Source organism: Podarcis vaucheri (assembly GCF_965113315.1).
Source record: "Podarcis vaucheri genome assembly, chromosome: 15".
Classification (NCBI taxonomy): Eukaryota; Metazoa; Chordata; class Lepidosauria; order Squamata; family Lacertidae; genus Podarcis; species Podarcis vaucheri.
Window position 1 is genome coordinate 2,821,361 of NC_138753.1, and position 15,455 is coordinate 2,836,815.

At 47.5% G+C, this 15,455-nt stretch overlaps 1 protein-coding gene across 3 annotated transcripts in view; it reads left to right on the top strand.

The window, feature by feature from the left end:
* GOSR1 (golgi SNAP receptor complex member 1) overlaps positions 1–15,455 on the top strand; it is a 45,859-nt gene that overhangs the window by 19,463 nt on the left and 10,941 nt on the right. For 2 of the 3 annotated variants that reach the window (XM_082201947.1, XM_082201948.1), the window contains exon 7: positions 12,434–12,463. In XM_082201947.1, the coding sequence (XP_082058073.1) occupies positions 12,434–12,463 (30 nt within the window). Of the gene's footprint in view, positions 1–12,433; positions 12,464–15,166; positions 15,306–15,455 lie in introns of those variants that run through there. The other variant, XM_082201949.1, reaches the window with a different exon arrangement.

Genomic DNA, 15,455 nt, shown 5'->3' on the forward strand with positions numbered 1-15,455 from the left:
GAGGTTCCACCTTTAGCCCAAAAAGCATTTTGGGGACCCACTTTTTTTGTTAATTGTTTATTTGTACAGTGATCATGCTGTGGCTTTGACCCACTGCAACCCAGTAGTTCAGGAGTTGAGAATTCTTTTTTTCTCTCCATCCCAAGAGCCACATTCCTTCCTGAGCAACCTTCTGGGGGAAACAGCGGGTGCAGATTATGTACACGCTCCTCTCTCTATTCTCCACCCAGGAGGCATGACCATAGTTCAAGGACACTTTTCCCAGCCAGGCAGAAGCAGTCATGGGAGGATGTGACCAGGGAGGGGTGTGGTCTTGAGAAAGGAGGCGTGGTCTGGGGAGATTCCCGAGGGCCACCTAAAGAGGCCCAGGCTTGAGGGTCCCCCCTTCTATCTACTTGCAGATTCTGACCAGTGCCATCTGGGGCTGTTGGGAGTTGCAGTCCAAAACACCCAGAGAGCATTAGGTCTGCAAAGGCTGGTACAAACTGATCCTATTATATTCTTCCCTGTTTGATTCTTACGACTGCCAGTTCATAAGGACGAAGAGCGCCTGGTCACCACGCTCTTTAACATTTGCTTTATTAGATTTTCATCGTATTTTGTGTATTCCAAGCCCCAAATCACGGGCAGGGCAAGGGTAATAGAGGGTGGGTGCAGACAAATCTGGTTATGCCCTTGGCGTTCCTTTCGGTTGGCAGTTCATGTCAGAGGAGGTGAGCTTCCAGCCAGTGGAGGGGAGAGAAATGGCATTGTTGCAAGACTTCCTTGGAGTGGCGTTCCAGGGCAAGCCTCCCTAATGGCAATACGTATTTATTTGCTTGATCGTAACCCCACAGCAATGGGATGTGGGTGGCACTGTGGTCTAAACCACAGAGCTTAGGGCTTGCCGATCAGAAGGTCGGCAGTTCGAATCCCTGCGACGGGGTGAGCTCCCGTTGCTCAGTCCCTGCTCCTGCCAACCTAGCAGTTTGAAAGCACGTCATGTGCAAGTAGATAAATAGGTACTGCTCCAGCAGGAAGGTAAACGGCTTTTCCGTGGGCTTAGTCATGCTGGCCACATGACTCGGAAGCTGTCTGTGGACAAACGGCGGCTCCCTCGGCCAGTAAAGCGAGATGAGCACCGCAACCCCAGAGTTGTCTGCGACTGGACCTGATGGTCAGGGGTCCCTTTACCTTTAAACCCACAGCAAATGTGCATTGTTTAGACCAGGTGTGGCAGACCTCAGCCTTACAGGGTACACCTTGTTCATTAGTTACTGGAACCCTGGCGTTGACAGAGTGAGGTGTGCAAGCTTGGAGCTGAGGAGGCAGCACCTTCTACCGAGACAGACCATTGTTCCTTCAAACTTAGCTTTGCCCACACTAGCTGGCAGTGACTCGGGGTGTCAGAGATTGCCCTCGACCCTTCCTAAGTTTGAACCCAGGATCCTCTTCATGCAGATCAGGTATTCTGCCAATGGGCTCTAAATTTTATGGAATACGTAAATAAACAGAGTGTAGGTTTCACCGGCACCTCCCATGCACAGGATTCTGGCTGCACTTTGCCCAAAATTCCTTTATCCTTATGGCATTTCTGCCTCCAACCCACCCACCCTCGGTCCTGCCAGCAGAGTCTGCAAAGGGCTCCAACTGGATGAGGAGTCTCCACTTGCCAGATTGCAATGTAGCTTTTAAGAGCTCTGATAAAAGAAGCCCAGTTTGACACTTCTAAATCGCTCGCTCAACTAGGAAGATCACTAAATAAAGCTGCCGTCCTATCCTGCCTGTTCTCTCCCAGATGGGCAAGGTGCTTCTCTTTCTTCCCCCTTCTCTCTCTCTCTCTGTGCAGAGTTTTGAATCACCCTGGTGCTTTGCTATTTTTGATGCTCCGGTGGCTTGAACCAAAATATACTCTTCTATAAAAAATAAATTAAGTGCAGGAAAGCAAGAAGGGCTGCTGTTGGAACTGCAGAACACACACATTCTTCTCCAGTTGCTTCCCCATTAAATTTCTTTCTTGCTTTGCTTTTTGTAATTTGGAAAGGATGCAATAAGGCGAATGTTCCTTGAAGCTTTGGCAGGATGACTTGTGTCTTTATGAACGTTCTGCTTGCGGTGTGGTGAGGTCACGGTGCTCACTCCCTGCACGGAGGAAAGGATTCGCAGCTGGATGTCGGGGAACTCTCCCTTTGCATGCAGGGCGTTCTGGGTTCAGTCCCCAACAGCATCTCCAAGTAGGGCTCGGAATGGCCCTCCTTGAAACCCTGGAGATCTGCTGCCAGCCAGGGTAGGCAGTACTGAGCTAGATGGCCCAGTGGTTTGACTCAGCAGAAAACAGCTTCCTCTGCTCCTGTTTAAACCACCTCTTTATTTTGAATCATGAGGACTAGCAGCATGATTCTAGGGAAAGGGCTGCAGCACAGTGGCAGAACATCACCTTTGCATGCAGAAGGTTCCAAGTTCTATCCCCAACGGCATCTCAAGGTAGGGCTGGGGCAGAACCCTGTTTCAGATTCTGGAGAGCTCCCAGTTAATGCTGACAATACTGAGCTAGATGGATCCGAGGGCCGACTCAGCATAGGACAACTGCCTGTTTAAATCAGTCCTTAATTCAGAACCCTTAGGGGGCTTCCTGGGTTCCTATTTCAGTCCTTTATTCAGAGCCATGAGGACTAGAATCTTTGTTTATTTTCAGTCAGTTCAGACAGTAATGAGCAATAAGGTAGGCTTCCTATGTTCCCCTGGTAAAAAACCCAACCAAAACAAGAGAAAAAAGTAAGTTTCCGATCCTTAGAAGATAGTTGTTTACTCCATGCCTTAATTTAAAAAGAGAGTGAGAGAAGCAAATCAGTAAAAGCTGGATTTTGAGATCCTTAGTCATTGAGCAAATGCGCCTACTTTGTTTTGCATAACTCTGCTGAGATGCTTAATTTGTTCCTGTTTTGCTAATCACAGTGAGGGAGGGGCAAAGGCCAGCCATTTAGCACCTTTCTAAGTGAGCTTCTAAACCTGATCTCCCCCTCCCTGGAGGATGAGAATTGCCTTAGGCAGGATGTTTTGTTTTGGAAGCATCTGATTCTGCGGGGAGGGAGTGCTTGGAAGGAGGCATGACTTAGGTGAAATGCTCCGGAAAGGCTGTTTTCAGTGTTTACTTCTGCTGGTGCAGCATAATGGATGAGTCCAACTTCTTCTGGGCTCTGGGTATGTGCTGGTTACTGAGGCATCTGTGCCTGCCTTGACATTCTTGTTTGAATATTATTGGATGCACCTTAGCAGGTTTATTTTGCAAGTTAAACTTAAATTTTATTTCACAGAATTAGTATACCAATTATTTTTTTAATGAAAAATTAATTACATTTAGATTTTTGTAACCCATCCTGGGGCCTGCTGGTGAACGGCGGGCAATAAATTTAATTATTGCTATTATTATTATTGCCCCTCTGAGGTTTAGGCTGTGTGTGTGTGTGTGTGTGTCAATGCCTCTATCTCTATACATGCATATTTATATTTTAATTAAAAGCAGAGGGCAAAATTGTGTCTATTCGCGCAGAATATCTCTCATTCCTAATGGCAGGCTGACATTTTCCCATCATTCTCACGATAGCATCCTTAACGCCCCCCCCCATGCCTTCTTTTGATTAACATTCATTCTGATAAGAATATTTTCTTTTTTTAAAGCCTCCTTTAAACCTTTCTCTCTTCTTAGTTTGTCTTAACAAAGGCCTCAGTGCCTCCCCCCGCCCCGTTTCCTTTGAATTATTCTTAATTACAAATCTATTTTTTTATGTGGGTGGGTGTCCCTATAGAGCTCCTCAACGGTGGTTCCTTTCCAGCAGATTTCTCTGGCTCAGAGCTTTGCAAGGCTGTGAAAAAGCTGAAATGGGTAAGAGTGGGGGAGAGAGAGAGAGAAGCTTTGCATAGTCCATTAGTGAATTACTGGAATTTGTTCTGACAGATGTGGTTGGTGGTAATGACTTACATTAATGCCCGCCCAGTTTTGTTTTTAAGTTCATTTATCCCGGTTCCTGGGGGAATCTGCTGCAATTACATGGGAGGGTCAGTCTCTCCAGGAACTGGCCTTCCAGGGAGGAGGGAGGAAGGATCCTGGCTTTGGCAGCGCCAGGGAGCAGGCAGATAGGCTAGCCTGGGCCCACCTCCCCACCCCCAAGGAGAGTGCATAGCCTCCCCCTTCTTCTTACACACAGGGAATCGTGTAGAGTTGCAAGGGACACCCAAAGCGTCACCTAGTCCAACCCTCTGCAGTGCAGGAGTCGCAGCTTAAATGCAATAAACTTCCCATGCGCAGAGGATGAAGAGGGAGTGCTGAGCCCCTGTAAAACAGAGCTGTCACTTTGGAAGACCAGTGGAGATGCTTACAACACTCCCCCCCCCAAAAAAGCACAGCCCTTTTAAAATGTGTTTTTGGGGGGTTATTGGGTTGTTGTTGTTATTTTTATTATGCATTTTGTGGCTTTATATTTTGATTTTATTCTGTGACCCGCCCTGAGACCTCTGGGTACAACTCCCAAACATCTGGAGGGCACCAGCTTGAGTAGGCCGGCTTAGAGTAAGGTTACCAGACGTCCCCATTTCCCAGGGACAGTCCCCGGATTTACAAATCAGTCCCCATACAAAATCCATTAAAGTTGAAAAGTGTCCCCAGATTCGTAGAAAAAAATCTGGTAACCTTAGCTTAGAGTGACCTCTGCACCAACGCTAATCGCCATCCCTGTCTTAACTGGAGGACTTGAAGTGGCTTTGCATTTTGGGATGGGGATTGTCCCCCCAAATCCTATAGGACCCCTCCCACACTTCCTCTTTACCCCCCCCCACCCAGTGCATCTCTGTTCACATCGAATGGTTCATGGAATGATAGAGGGCCTTCTCGGTAGTGGCGCCCGCCCCGTGGAACGCCCTCCCATCAGATGTCAAAGATAACAACAACTATCAGACTTTTAGAAGACATCTGAAGGCAGCCCTGTTTACGGAAGCTTTTAATGTTTGATGTTTTACAGTATTTTAATATTTTCTTGGAAGCTGCCCAGAGTGGCCGGGGAAGCCCTGCCAGATGGACGGGGTATAAATAATAAATTATTTTATTAGTGTTGTTGTTGTTGTTATTATTAAATCTTAGAGTTGGAAGGGTGCTCCTTCTGAGCTTTAGCCAGCCTGACTTTCTCCCTGCAACTGTTGGCTACTCATGTATACTTCCCCTTTCTTCCATTTCTTATATAGTGGTACCTTGGGTTAAGTACTTAATCCGTTCCGGATCTCCCTTCTTAACGTGAAACTGTTCTTAACCTGAAGCACCACTTTAGCTAATGGGGCCTCCTGCTGCTGCTGCGCCGCCGGAGCACAATGTCTGTTCTCATCCTGAAGCAAAGTTCTTAACCCAAGGTAATATTTCTGGGTTAGCGGAGTCTGTAACCTGAAGCGTATGTAACCACTGTACATGCCTTCCTTAACTCTCAGGTCATTTATGAGCTCCTTATGCAGCCACACCGGTTTCCTTAGATGCCTCCCACTTTTCTTTCTCATTGGTATTATCTGCATTTGGACCTTTAATATTTCTCCTTGCAGAAACTCCCATCCTTCTTGGACTCCCTTCTCACTGAATATTTCTGACCACGGGATCACACCCAGGAGCTTCTTCAGCTTTTCTAAACTGGCCTTCTTAAAGTCCAGAGTGCGTGTTTCTCTTGCCTCTGTATCTTGAAACCCAGGAGAACACGGTCACTTCCTCCCAAGTTTCTGAGCACTTCATCAGTCAGTTCCTCCCTATTGGTGAGAACCAGGTCCAAGATAGATGATTCCCCTTGTTGGTTTTTCCAGCTTCTGGGAAATGAAATTGTCAGTGATGCAGTGGAGGAATTTGTGAGACCTTACACTCTTGGCAGACTTTGAGTCCCAACAGATACTGGGGAAGTTGAAGTCCCCCATGATTGCTATTTCTCTCCTTCTTTTAGTGTTTGGTAATCTGCTCCCATAAGGCATCATCCAAGTCTTCAGTCTGGCTTGGCAGTCTATAGCAGACACCCACAGTAAAGTCACTGTTGTTTTTCTCTCCTACAATTTTTACCCATATACAGTGGTACCTCGGGTTAAGTACTTAATTCGTTCCGGACGTCCGTTCTTAACGTGAAACTGTTCTTAACCTGAAGCACCACTTTAGCTAATGGGGCCTCCTGCCGCCGCGCGGTTTCTGTTCTCATCCTGAAGCAAAGTTCTTAACCTGAGGTAATATTTCTGGGTTAGCAGAGTCTGTAACCTGAAGCATATGTAACCCGAGGTACCACTGTACTCTCAATCTCCTTTTCATGCTCCAGGTCATGTATTTCTTCACAAGTGTACACATCCATTATATACAACACCACTCCTCCTCCCTTCCTGTTTGGTCTATTCCTTTTGAACAGGTTATACCCCTCCATTCCTACATTCCAGTCATGAGTCTCATCCCACCAGGTTTCAGTAATGCCTACCAGGTCGTATTTGCCATCCTGTGCTAAGAGCTCAAATTCATCTTGTTTGTTTCCCATACTCTGTGCATTTGTGTAGAGACAACTGAAACCATGAGTCGTTCCCTCCAGCTGCTGCCTTCCTGTAGTTTCTTTCCCTTTAGCAGGTTTCTGGAGCACCACCTCAATTTCCTGAGCATCAGTGAAACTCTTATCCCCAATGCCAGGTTGCATGGTTCGATCCCTGCAAGCTGCTCCTTTATTCTTAAGCACAGTTCTTTTTCCATCTTAGTTCTCCTTTGCAGCCTTCTGCTTGGGCAGGAAAGCAACGCTCCCCTCCATCTGCTCTCCAAACAGAAGTGGCTCAGCCTTGAAAGCAGCCTTTCATCTCCTGCCGTTAGCAGCTTTGTAACTTCCCTTCTGCAAATCATGGGCTCTGCCTTCATCGTGCTGCATGGAAACATCCTCACTCAAAGCCGTACATTCCAACAACACGTAAATGAGGGTTGTTGCTGGTCGGCTCTGTGGATATTTTGGGATGGCGATGGGGTGATGTATCACTTCCATTGTTTCAGGAGTTGCAGCGCTAAGCCCTGGAGCTCTGACGGCCCCAAGGACGTGCCCACACCAGCTGGCGGCACCAGGCAATAACGGGGGGCAAAGTGTATTTCTTCACCCCACACATTCAATTTCTGAAAGAGAGATAACGTATTTCAGAGACTATGGGGTTACAGTTAATGTACTTGTCACTTTCTTGCTCCACCCTGTGTGTGAGGATGAGAGTGGGAGCATCTTCTGTGCATCTATAGTGTTCCTGACTGTATTGTCTTCCTTCAAGCATCCAAGCTGGAGCAGTGGTCTGGGGCTTGGGTGCGTCCAGGAATCTCTGCAGGCAGGCAGGCAGGCTTGGCAGAATCTCTGCTGGCAAGTGCTCTCCCTGTTGCAGGAACAGCAGGATAGAATTGCAAGCTTAATAAATGAACCACGGCTGCAAAGGATTGAAATGAGGTGCGGCCTTGTCGGAGCTCATGGTGAGCAGACTGAGAACGGACAAGGTCCGTCACGGTTTGGGGACACATTGGCAGCCAGGTAAAAACGCACAGGATGCAGAACAGGGCTGGAGAAGGGCGTGGCTTGGGGAGAGTTTCAAGGGCCAGACAGAGTGAACTGGAGGGCCATAGTTGATTGGTGCCAGCTGAAAAGGGAACATGAGGCTAAGAGGTCTAACTTAGGGCTGTCGTATGTCTAGAATTTCCTGGACATATCTGGGATTTGTCCATCAGAAACAAATGTCTTGGAAACAAAAAATGTCCAGGAAAGCAAGTGTTGATTTTTTTGCAGATTACTTTTTCAACTTTTGTGTCCGGGTTTTCACTTTTTGAAATAAGCCAACCCTGTCAAACTCATCGAAGGGTCTGGAAACCAAGCCTTGGTAGGGATGGTTGAGGGAGCTGGGTATGTTCAGCTTGGAGAAGAGGAGACTGAGAGGTGATATGAGAGCCAAACATCAGAAGGCCTGTCACATGGGAGATGGAGCAAGCTCGCTTTCTGCTGCTCCAGAGGGAAGGATCCAAACCAAGGGATCCAAATAACAAGAAAGGAGATTCCGACTCAACATTAGGAAGAACCGTGTGATGGTAAAGAAGGTGATGGACTCTTCTTCAAAGGCTGTTTTTAAACAGGTTGGACGGCCACCTGCCAGGGATTCTTTAGCTGTGATTCTTGCATGGCCAGGGGTTAGACCAGATGACTCAGGGGGTCCCTTCAAACCCTAGGATTCTATGAGGCACTTCTTCGGGAATTCCTTTTCAAAGCCACGATTGACTGTAAACAAGGTGCTTTGTGTTGGGTCATCTTTCTTGGAAGACGCCGGCTGCTGTTGTTCTTGGATCTGGGTCATTAGCTTGCACCAGCATCTTTATACGCCATCCCTTTCCAAGAGGCGTGTTGTTGTTGCTTAAAAAATGTTTCTGTCAGCTCTCCATCTGTCTTGCCAGGTAAAAGAAGAAGAAGGAGGGTGGGTAGGGGTAAGTTGCATGTTTGGAGCACATGGCAAATCCATTCCTTATCAGTCCATTTTTAGATGTTTTAGAAGGTCTGGCCCATAGCAATTTCAAGAATGCAAAAAGAGCCCTGCTGGATCAGGCCAAAGGCCCATCATCCTGTTCTCACAGTGGCCAGCCAGGTGCCACTTCTGGGAAACCCACAAGCAGGATCCGGGCCCAAGAACAAGTCTCCCCTCCTGTGGTTTCCAGTATTGAGAAATTGCTGCTTCTGACCGTGAAGACTGAGCATAGCTGCCATGCTTAGTAGCTATTGACAGCTTGAATTTTTTGTCTAGTCCTCTCTTAAAGCTGGGACGCGGGTGGCGCTGTGGGTTAAACCACAGAGCCTCTTAGGCTTGCCGATCAGAAGGTCGGCAGTTTGAATCCCCACGACGGGGTGAGCTCCCGTTGCTCGGTCCCTGCTCCTGCCAACCTAGCAGTTCAAAAGCACGTCAAAGTGCAAGTAGATAAATAGGTGCCGCTCCGGCGGGAAGGTAAATGGCGTTTCCGTGCGCTGCTCTGGTTTGCCAGAAGTGGCTTAGTCATGCTGGCTACATGACCCGGAAGCTGTACGCCGGCTCCCTCGGCCAATAAAGCAAGATGAGCACCGCAACCCCAGAGTCATCTGCGACTGGACCTAATGGTCAGGGGTCCCTTTACCTCTTAAAGCCATCCATGGTGGTGGTCCTTACTGCCCCCCGCAGTTGCGAGCTCCATAGTCTAGCTTTGCGCTTTTCCTCGGAAAAGAGCGAGCCGCAAACTCTCCTTGGAAGGTTTTGGAAAATGCCCCGGATTTCCTCGGTCTTCCCCCCCCTCCGCCCTGTTGCCTTTTGAAAATATAAACCCAGCTTTCTTGACGCTGCTGCTAATTACTCCATTAGTGCATATGGGGCTTGTTTATTTCTCTTGATCTTAAAACAATGCGTGTGCCTACTGAGAAGGCCTCTCTCTGGAGCTGTGTCACCAGCCCTGTGTACTTTGCAAAAGCATTTCAGCTCCAGATCAAACGGGGCACGTGATCCGTCTCCCGTGGCACCTGGAAATCTAGGTCTGCCATTAGTTGTCTGAAATGATAGAATTCTAGAGTTGGAAGGGAACCCCAAGGGTCATGTAGTCCAGCCCCCTGCAGTGCAACCCCCCTAATTCTTCTGTTTTGAGAATCTCGATCAAAAAATGTGTGGTCAGGTAGACGAGGCCCAAGCCTGTGAACTTTGCCCATTACATACCATCCATTTTAAAGCACTCCACTTTAAAATTCACAGAGAACTCTGGAAGCTGTACAGTGATACCTCAGGTTACATACACTTCAGGTTACAGACGCTTCAGGTTGCAGACTCCACTAACCCAGAAATAGTACCTCGGGTTAAGAACTTTGCTTCAGGATGAGAACAGAAATCGTACTCTGGCGGCGCAGCAGCAGCAGGAGGCCCCATTAGCTAAAGTGGTGCTTCAGGTTAAGAACAGTTTCAGGTTAAGAACGGACCTCCGGGACGAATTAAGTACTTAACCCGAGGTATCACTGTAGTTTGTTCTGAGTCCTGGGAATTGTGGTGCTTTGAGCTTAACGAACCGCCGTCCCCAGGATTCCTTGGCAGAAGCCATGACTGTTAAAGTGGCGTAACCAGAGTGCTTTAAACATACCTACCTTCTTCATGCAAAGTAGGCGCTCTTCCACTCAGCTACTACCTCTTACGCTGCGTCCAGCTAGCTGTGTGTTGTCTACACTGACTGGCAGCAGCTCTCTGGGGTTCCAAACAGCCTAATCTTCATTCTAGCTGGAGAGGCTTTCAGGAGACCTTCTGCATGCCAAGCAGGGGCTTTAACCCTTGAGTGTCCAGAGGAGTGTTGCTGAAATTCCCAACAGGCTTAGACACACCCTTTGTTATCTAAACTAAAACCAGAGACACACTTCACCACTTTCAGCCAAGCTGGTTTTGTTCCAAAGCATGTGGAGAATTTCCCCTCCTCAGATGAACACCTGGGTTGCACCAGAGTAGACCCACTGAAATAAATGGACCTGTATTAGTCACGACCATTGATTTCAGTGGGTCTTCACATGGTTGGACCCTAACTTCCTATGTTTCTGTATTGGGGAGACACCTTCAGAACAGTAGCTCATGCAAAGAGGCAACGTTCTCTTTTCTGTATCGTACCATCCTTGATTTATTTTCTGTATGATTATTATTTTGCGACCCCTTTTCCATGCGCTTCCATGATATTACTCAGGGGTGCCATGCGTGCCAAAGTAGAAATCTGTTGGCTTTCTCCCCCCTCCCCACTCCTCCATTCCACTCCTTAAATTAGATAAAATGTGGGCATCTTGCTTTGGCATCTGCTCCCTGCAAGGGGTTTAAATATATTTTGAGAAAATATGGGGCAGGTGGGAAGGGAGGGGGGGGGGACTCTGCAAAAAGTTATGTTGCCTTAGGGAAGCGTTCTGCTAAATGTGGAAATCCATGCGCTGAGATGGGGAGGGGTGGCGGCAGCGAGGGGGAGCTTTTTGTAAAACTTACCAAATGAGCAGATTCTCTCTCTCTCCTTCTCTGCAAGCTGGAGGCGGAATCCTGCTCTGGGGAGGGGGGCCTCGTGGGCTCTTCCTCGGAGCTCAGCTGCAGGCTGAAATCAGCAGGCAAGCAGTTGCAGAGTTTGGGGTCTGGGGAGGAAGAAAATGTTGCACCCGGGTCCTGCTTGTGGGCTTCTCATTGGGGGAACCTGGTTGGCCACTGTGAGATCTGGATCCTGGACTAGATGAGCCCCCCCCCCCCACTTTGGCCTGATCCTGCAGGCCCTTACATTCATACCGACTTGAACCCTTCCCGTGGTGGTAGCAACCAGGCCATATCAAATACATTGTGCACTGTAACCTGAGTTGCCATTCATGCAACTCACATAGGGGGAGATTCATTGTAGCTTTCCCAGCAATTTTTAACACTGGAAGACAAAATCTGAGATACCTTTGGATAGATTAGGTCAGCCTTGTATGGTTGATGGCCCCTGCAGACCGTTTGACAAAGCACAGAAGAGCTGCCATGGGGATAAATAGAAAAGACAGTGTTCATTAGTCAACAGTGGGCAGAACCCATTTCTTCCTCCAAAATCCCAAACTTGTATATGGAAAGGATTTTTTGACAGTTGAGCTATTAGTAAGCTTTGTGTTAGAAACATGTTATTGCTACCAACAGGTAACTTTTGATTCTTATTGGGCAAACAGAAGCACTCAAATAAGCTTCTCTAGATTATGTATGTTATGTTGAAGTTATTGTTTAACATAAAAATGCGATGGAGAGGGGCGAATTTAAGCTGTTTCCTGGGCAATGTAGACCCACCTGATAGCAACGCCTTTGTACCTAGCAGCAGTGAGAAAAGTTGCAGGCTGCTTATTTGACGCCGAACAGTGTTGATGACTGACAAGGTTTTTCGTTTCATTTTTTAATTCAGCTGATTTGAGGGACATTCTTGTGTTTAAGTCCTCACCAGTTGCATTCCTGAAAATCGTGTAGGTTTAATTCAGGAACACAGGAAGCTGCCTTGTCTAGCTCAGTATTGTCCACACTGACATTTCAACCGGGCAAAAAACACACTCCAGGAGGCTGCAAAGTAGGGCTGTTGAGGAAGTGTGGCCTTGTGGGAGAGTCCCAAGGGCCAGATAGAGAGGCCTGGGGGGCCGCATTTGGTTCTCTATTCCATGGTTTACTGTGACATTCAAAAAAAGCCATTCTGTTTTCCTGCTTTTATCGTAAGCTGCTCTGATTGTGTGTATAGAAATCTATTCAAGTATCTGAAGAAGTGTGCATGCACACGAAAGCTCATACCAAGAACAAACTTAGTTGGTCTCTAAGGTGCTACTGGACATTTATTTTATATAATATATATTTCTACTGTATAGAAATCGTGATGTATAAAATTCTATTTCTTTTAAATGTCTCTCCCCCCCCTTTTTTTGTTTTGTTTCAGCTCTGACCGGCTGGTAGAAGAGACAATAAGGTAAGACGCAGCCCACCACCTCATACCCATCTTGTTTCTAAGCTCATGCATTTTGCACTTTCCTGCTTGTACAGTCAGACTTGCAAAGCTCACCCCTCCCTGCTTCAGAGTTTAGCCTCTATAAAATTTCTGAGGGGTCCTAATGCCAGCCATCAACCAGCCATCTCACTTCTGGTGGGTGCAAAGATCGATGGAGATAGTTCTCTAATCCATATAGCTGCCCACTAAATTTCTTATACAACTGGAGTAATTTTTCCACTGGGATTTTAGGGTAATAGTCATACCTACGACTGTGTCATCCAGGATCCTATACAGCAATGAGACCTCATGCTATTAAGCTACTTTCCCAAGTACTTAATTGCCTAAGAGCCGCTGTTTGACTATCTCTCCCACTCCCCACAAAAAGAAGACATTTGCCCCCACAATAACCAGGATAGTGGAACGTTTTGTAGATCTTTTCTAAGTCACCTGCATATCAAAATAAAAAAGGAAAAATTAAATACTGCCACCAGCCACTTGACACTTTTAGTCATAACTTTTCTTTTAAAAGCCACATTGACGTAGTTCAACAAAATAAACATGGTTAGGGGGTTGGACTAAATGACCTTTGAGTGCTTGTTACTTTGACAAGTTGACTTCACTGCTCTCCTTGGGGGGGATACAAAGCCAGTGTTCGTTTTCCAAAGCTCTTCATTCTGGACTCTGTTCTTCAGACCTCCTGTTTTATTTCTGAACGTTCATTTATTATCTTATAAATGCACAGTGTCACGTCACGTGACGCCTTCAGCACTGCTGGGCAGCCGAAAGGCAATTTGAGGGTGTTTTAAATATAGATTAGCAGCAGCTGCCAATGAGGAGCAGAGGTGTTTGCAAAGTTGTGAGAAGTAGCTCCCCTCTTTACTCAGACTATCACCTTCTGTTTTGAGTTTTCAATTTGCAGCCTACTTGCTTTACACACACACACACACACACTTGGCTGCCTCCAATTGTGAAGGCAGTGCATAGCCATCGTAGCTCATAGCCATTGATAGCCCTCTCCCTCTGTGAATTTGTGCAGTCGTCTTTCATGGCCATCACTGCCTCCTGTGGCAGTGAGTTCCACAGTTTAACTCCATGCTCTGTGAAGAAGGGCTTTTTTTTTTTTAACCTGTCCTGAATTTTCCAACATTCAGCTTCATTGGATGAGAGAGAGGGAGGGAAACTTTCATGTCCTCGTTTCAGGTGTGGCTTCTGCAAAACACCCTGTGAGAACAAAGCCCATGTTTTCGTTCTCTTCTCTCCCTCCCCCCGCCCCCCAGTTTTCTTCACTGTAATTGCAAACATTTGTGTATCTGATTAATTGGTGGTAGCGCGGCTGCTGCTGCTGCTGCTGCTGTTGCTTGAGGGAATTGTACCCACTAGGAATTTGCCCGTCTCTTAATTAGCTCCTTGTCTGTCATCACCCAGTGGGAGCACGTGAGGCAATGCAGAGCCTGAGCGGAGTTACGGCTGCTTGGGTGACTGGAGCGCGGTTGGCTTCCTGGTGTATTTCCATCATCTGCTTAAGGCGGGTGGTAATCTGGGGAGTGGAGAGCAGGAGGAGATTGGAGATCTGCCCCAGGGGTCTTCCACAGGTCCCGAGGAGATTTGCGACAGAGCCCTTAGAGAAGGGCCATAGCTCAGTGGTAAGAACTTGGCATGGCGAAGGTCTCAGGTTCAGTCCCTGATGGCATCTGGAACGCCAGAAATCCTACAGAGCTGCTGCCAGTCTGTGTAGACAAGACGGTCATACCTCGGGTTGAAGTCGCTTCAGGTTAAGCCTTTTCGGGTTGCGCTTCGCGGCAACCCAGAAGTAACGGAACGCGTTACTTCCAGGTTTCACCACTCATGCATGCGTAGACGCTCAAAATGACGACACACGCATGCACGGAAGCGGCAAATCGTGACACACGCAGACGCACGGACATGGGTTGCGTTCACTTCAGGATGAGAATGGGGCTCTGGAACGGATCCCGTTCGCATCCAGAGGTACCACTGTACTGAGCTACATGGGCCAGTGATCTGACGCAGGATAAGGCAGCTTCCTGTGTCCCTGTTTAAACCATCCCTTTCTTTAGAATCATGAGGACTGGAATCTTAGCTTATTTTTAGGGAAAGGAGCATAGTCTAGTGGTACACAGACCCTGCTCTGCAGAGGTAGAGCTGGGAATGTTGTCTGAGGTCCTGGAGAGCTGCTGCCAGTCAACGCGGACAATACTGAGCTTAGATAGGCTGAAGGTCTGGCTTAGTATAAGGCAGCCATTAATTTAGAACCATGAGGACTTGAACCTTGTTTTGCTTTTAGTGCAAGACCCACAGTTCAGTGGTCGACTGTGCTGTGTGCTGTGGACACAGAACCTCCTGGGTTCAATCCCTGATAGGTAGAGCTTGGTAAGACTCCCTTCCTGAAACCTTGAGGAGCCGTTCCCTTTCAGGGTGGACACCACTGGGCTTAGAAGGACTGATGAGCTGACTGTATGAGGAAGCTTCACCTGTTCCTCTGAGATCTGTTGTCTTGCAGGAATTTGGGGGAGATGACCCCTTAATCTGTCCTAGTGAGATAAATTTAATTTTAAATTTTTGCACATGTGAAATTCAGTTCCAGCATCCTAAACAAAAATTTCCCCTTCCTTCCTTCCCTCCCTCACTTTTCTCTTGCATTGCCAACTCCGTGGAAAAGAGCAGTTTTGGAAGTGCTTTCTCTTGCAAAACCATGTCCTCATTCTCCCCTCCCTCCCTCCTCCCTCCCTTCCCCTTTGTTATGTCAGCTTTCCCTGAAATGAAGTAAAACGAATGACCGGCTACGCTCCATGCACCACCTAAATGAAGCAGAAATTCCTGTGCGCCATCATCAAGAAAGGCTCCTTGCTGCCTCCTCCAGAGTTTTATGACTGCTGGGGGATTTTTGAGGGGAGGGGCACTCTTCGTTGTGGCTCCGTTTGTTTAGCTGCAAACCCTGAGAAAATTGGGGTTG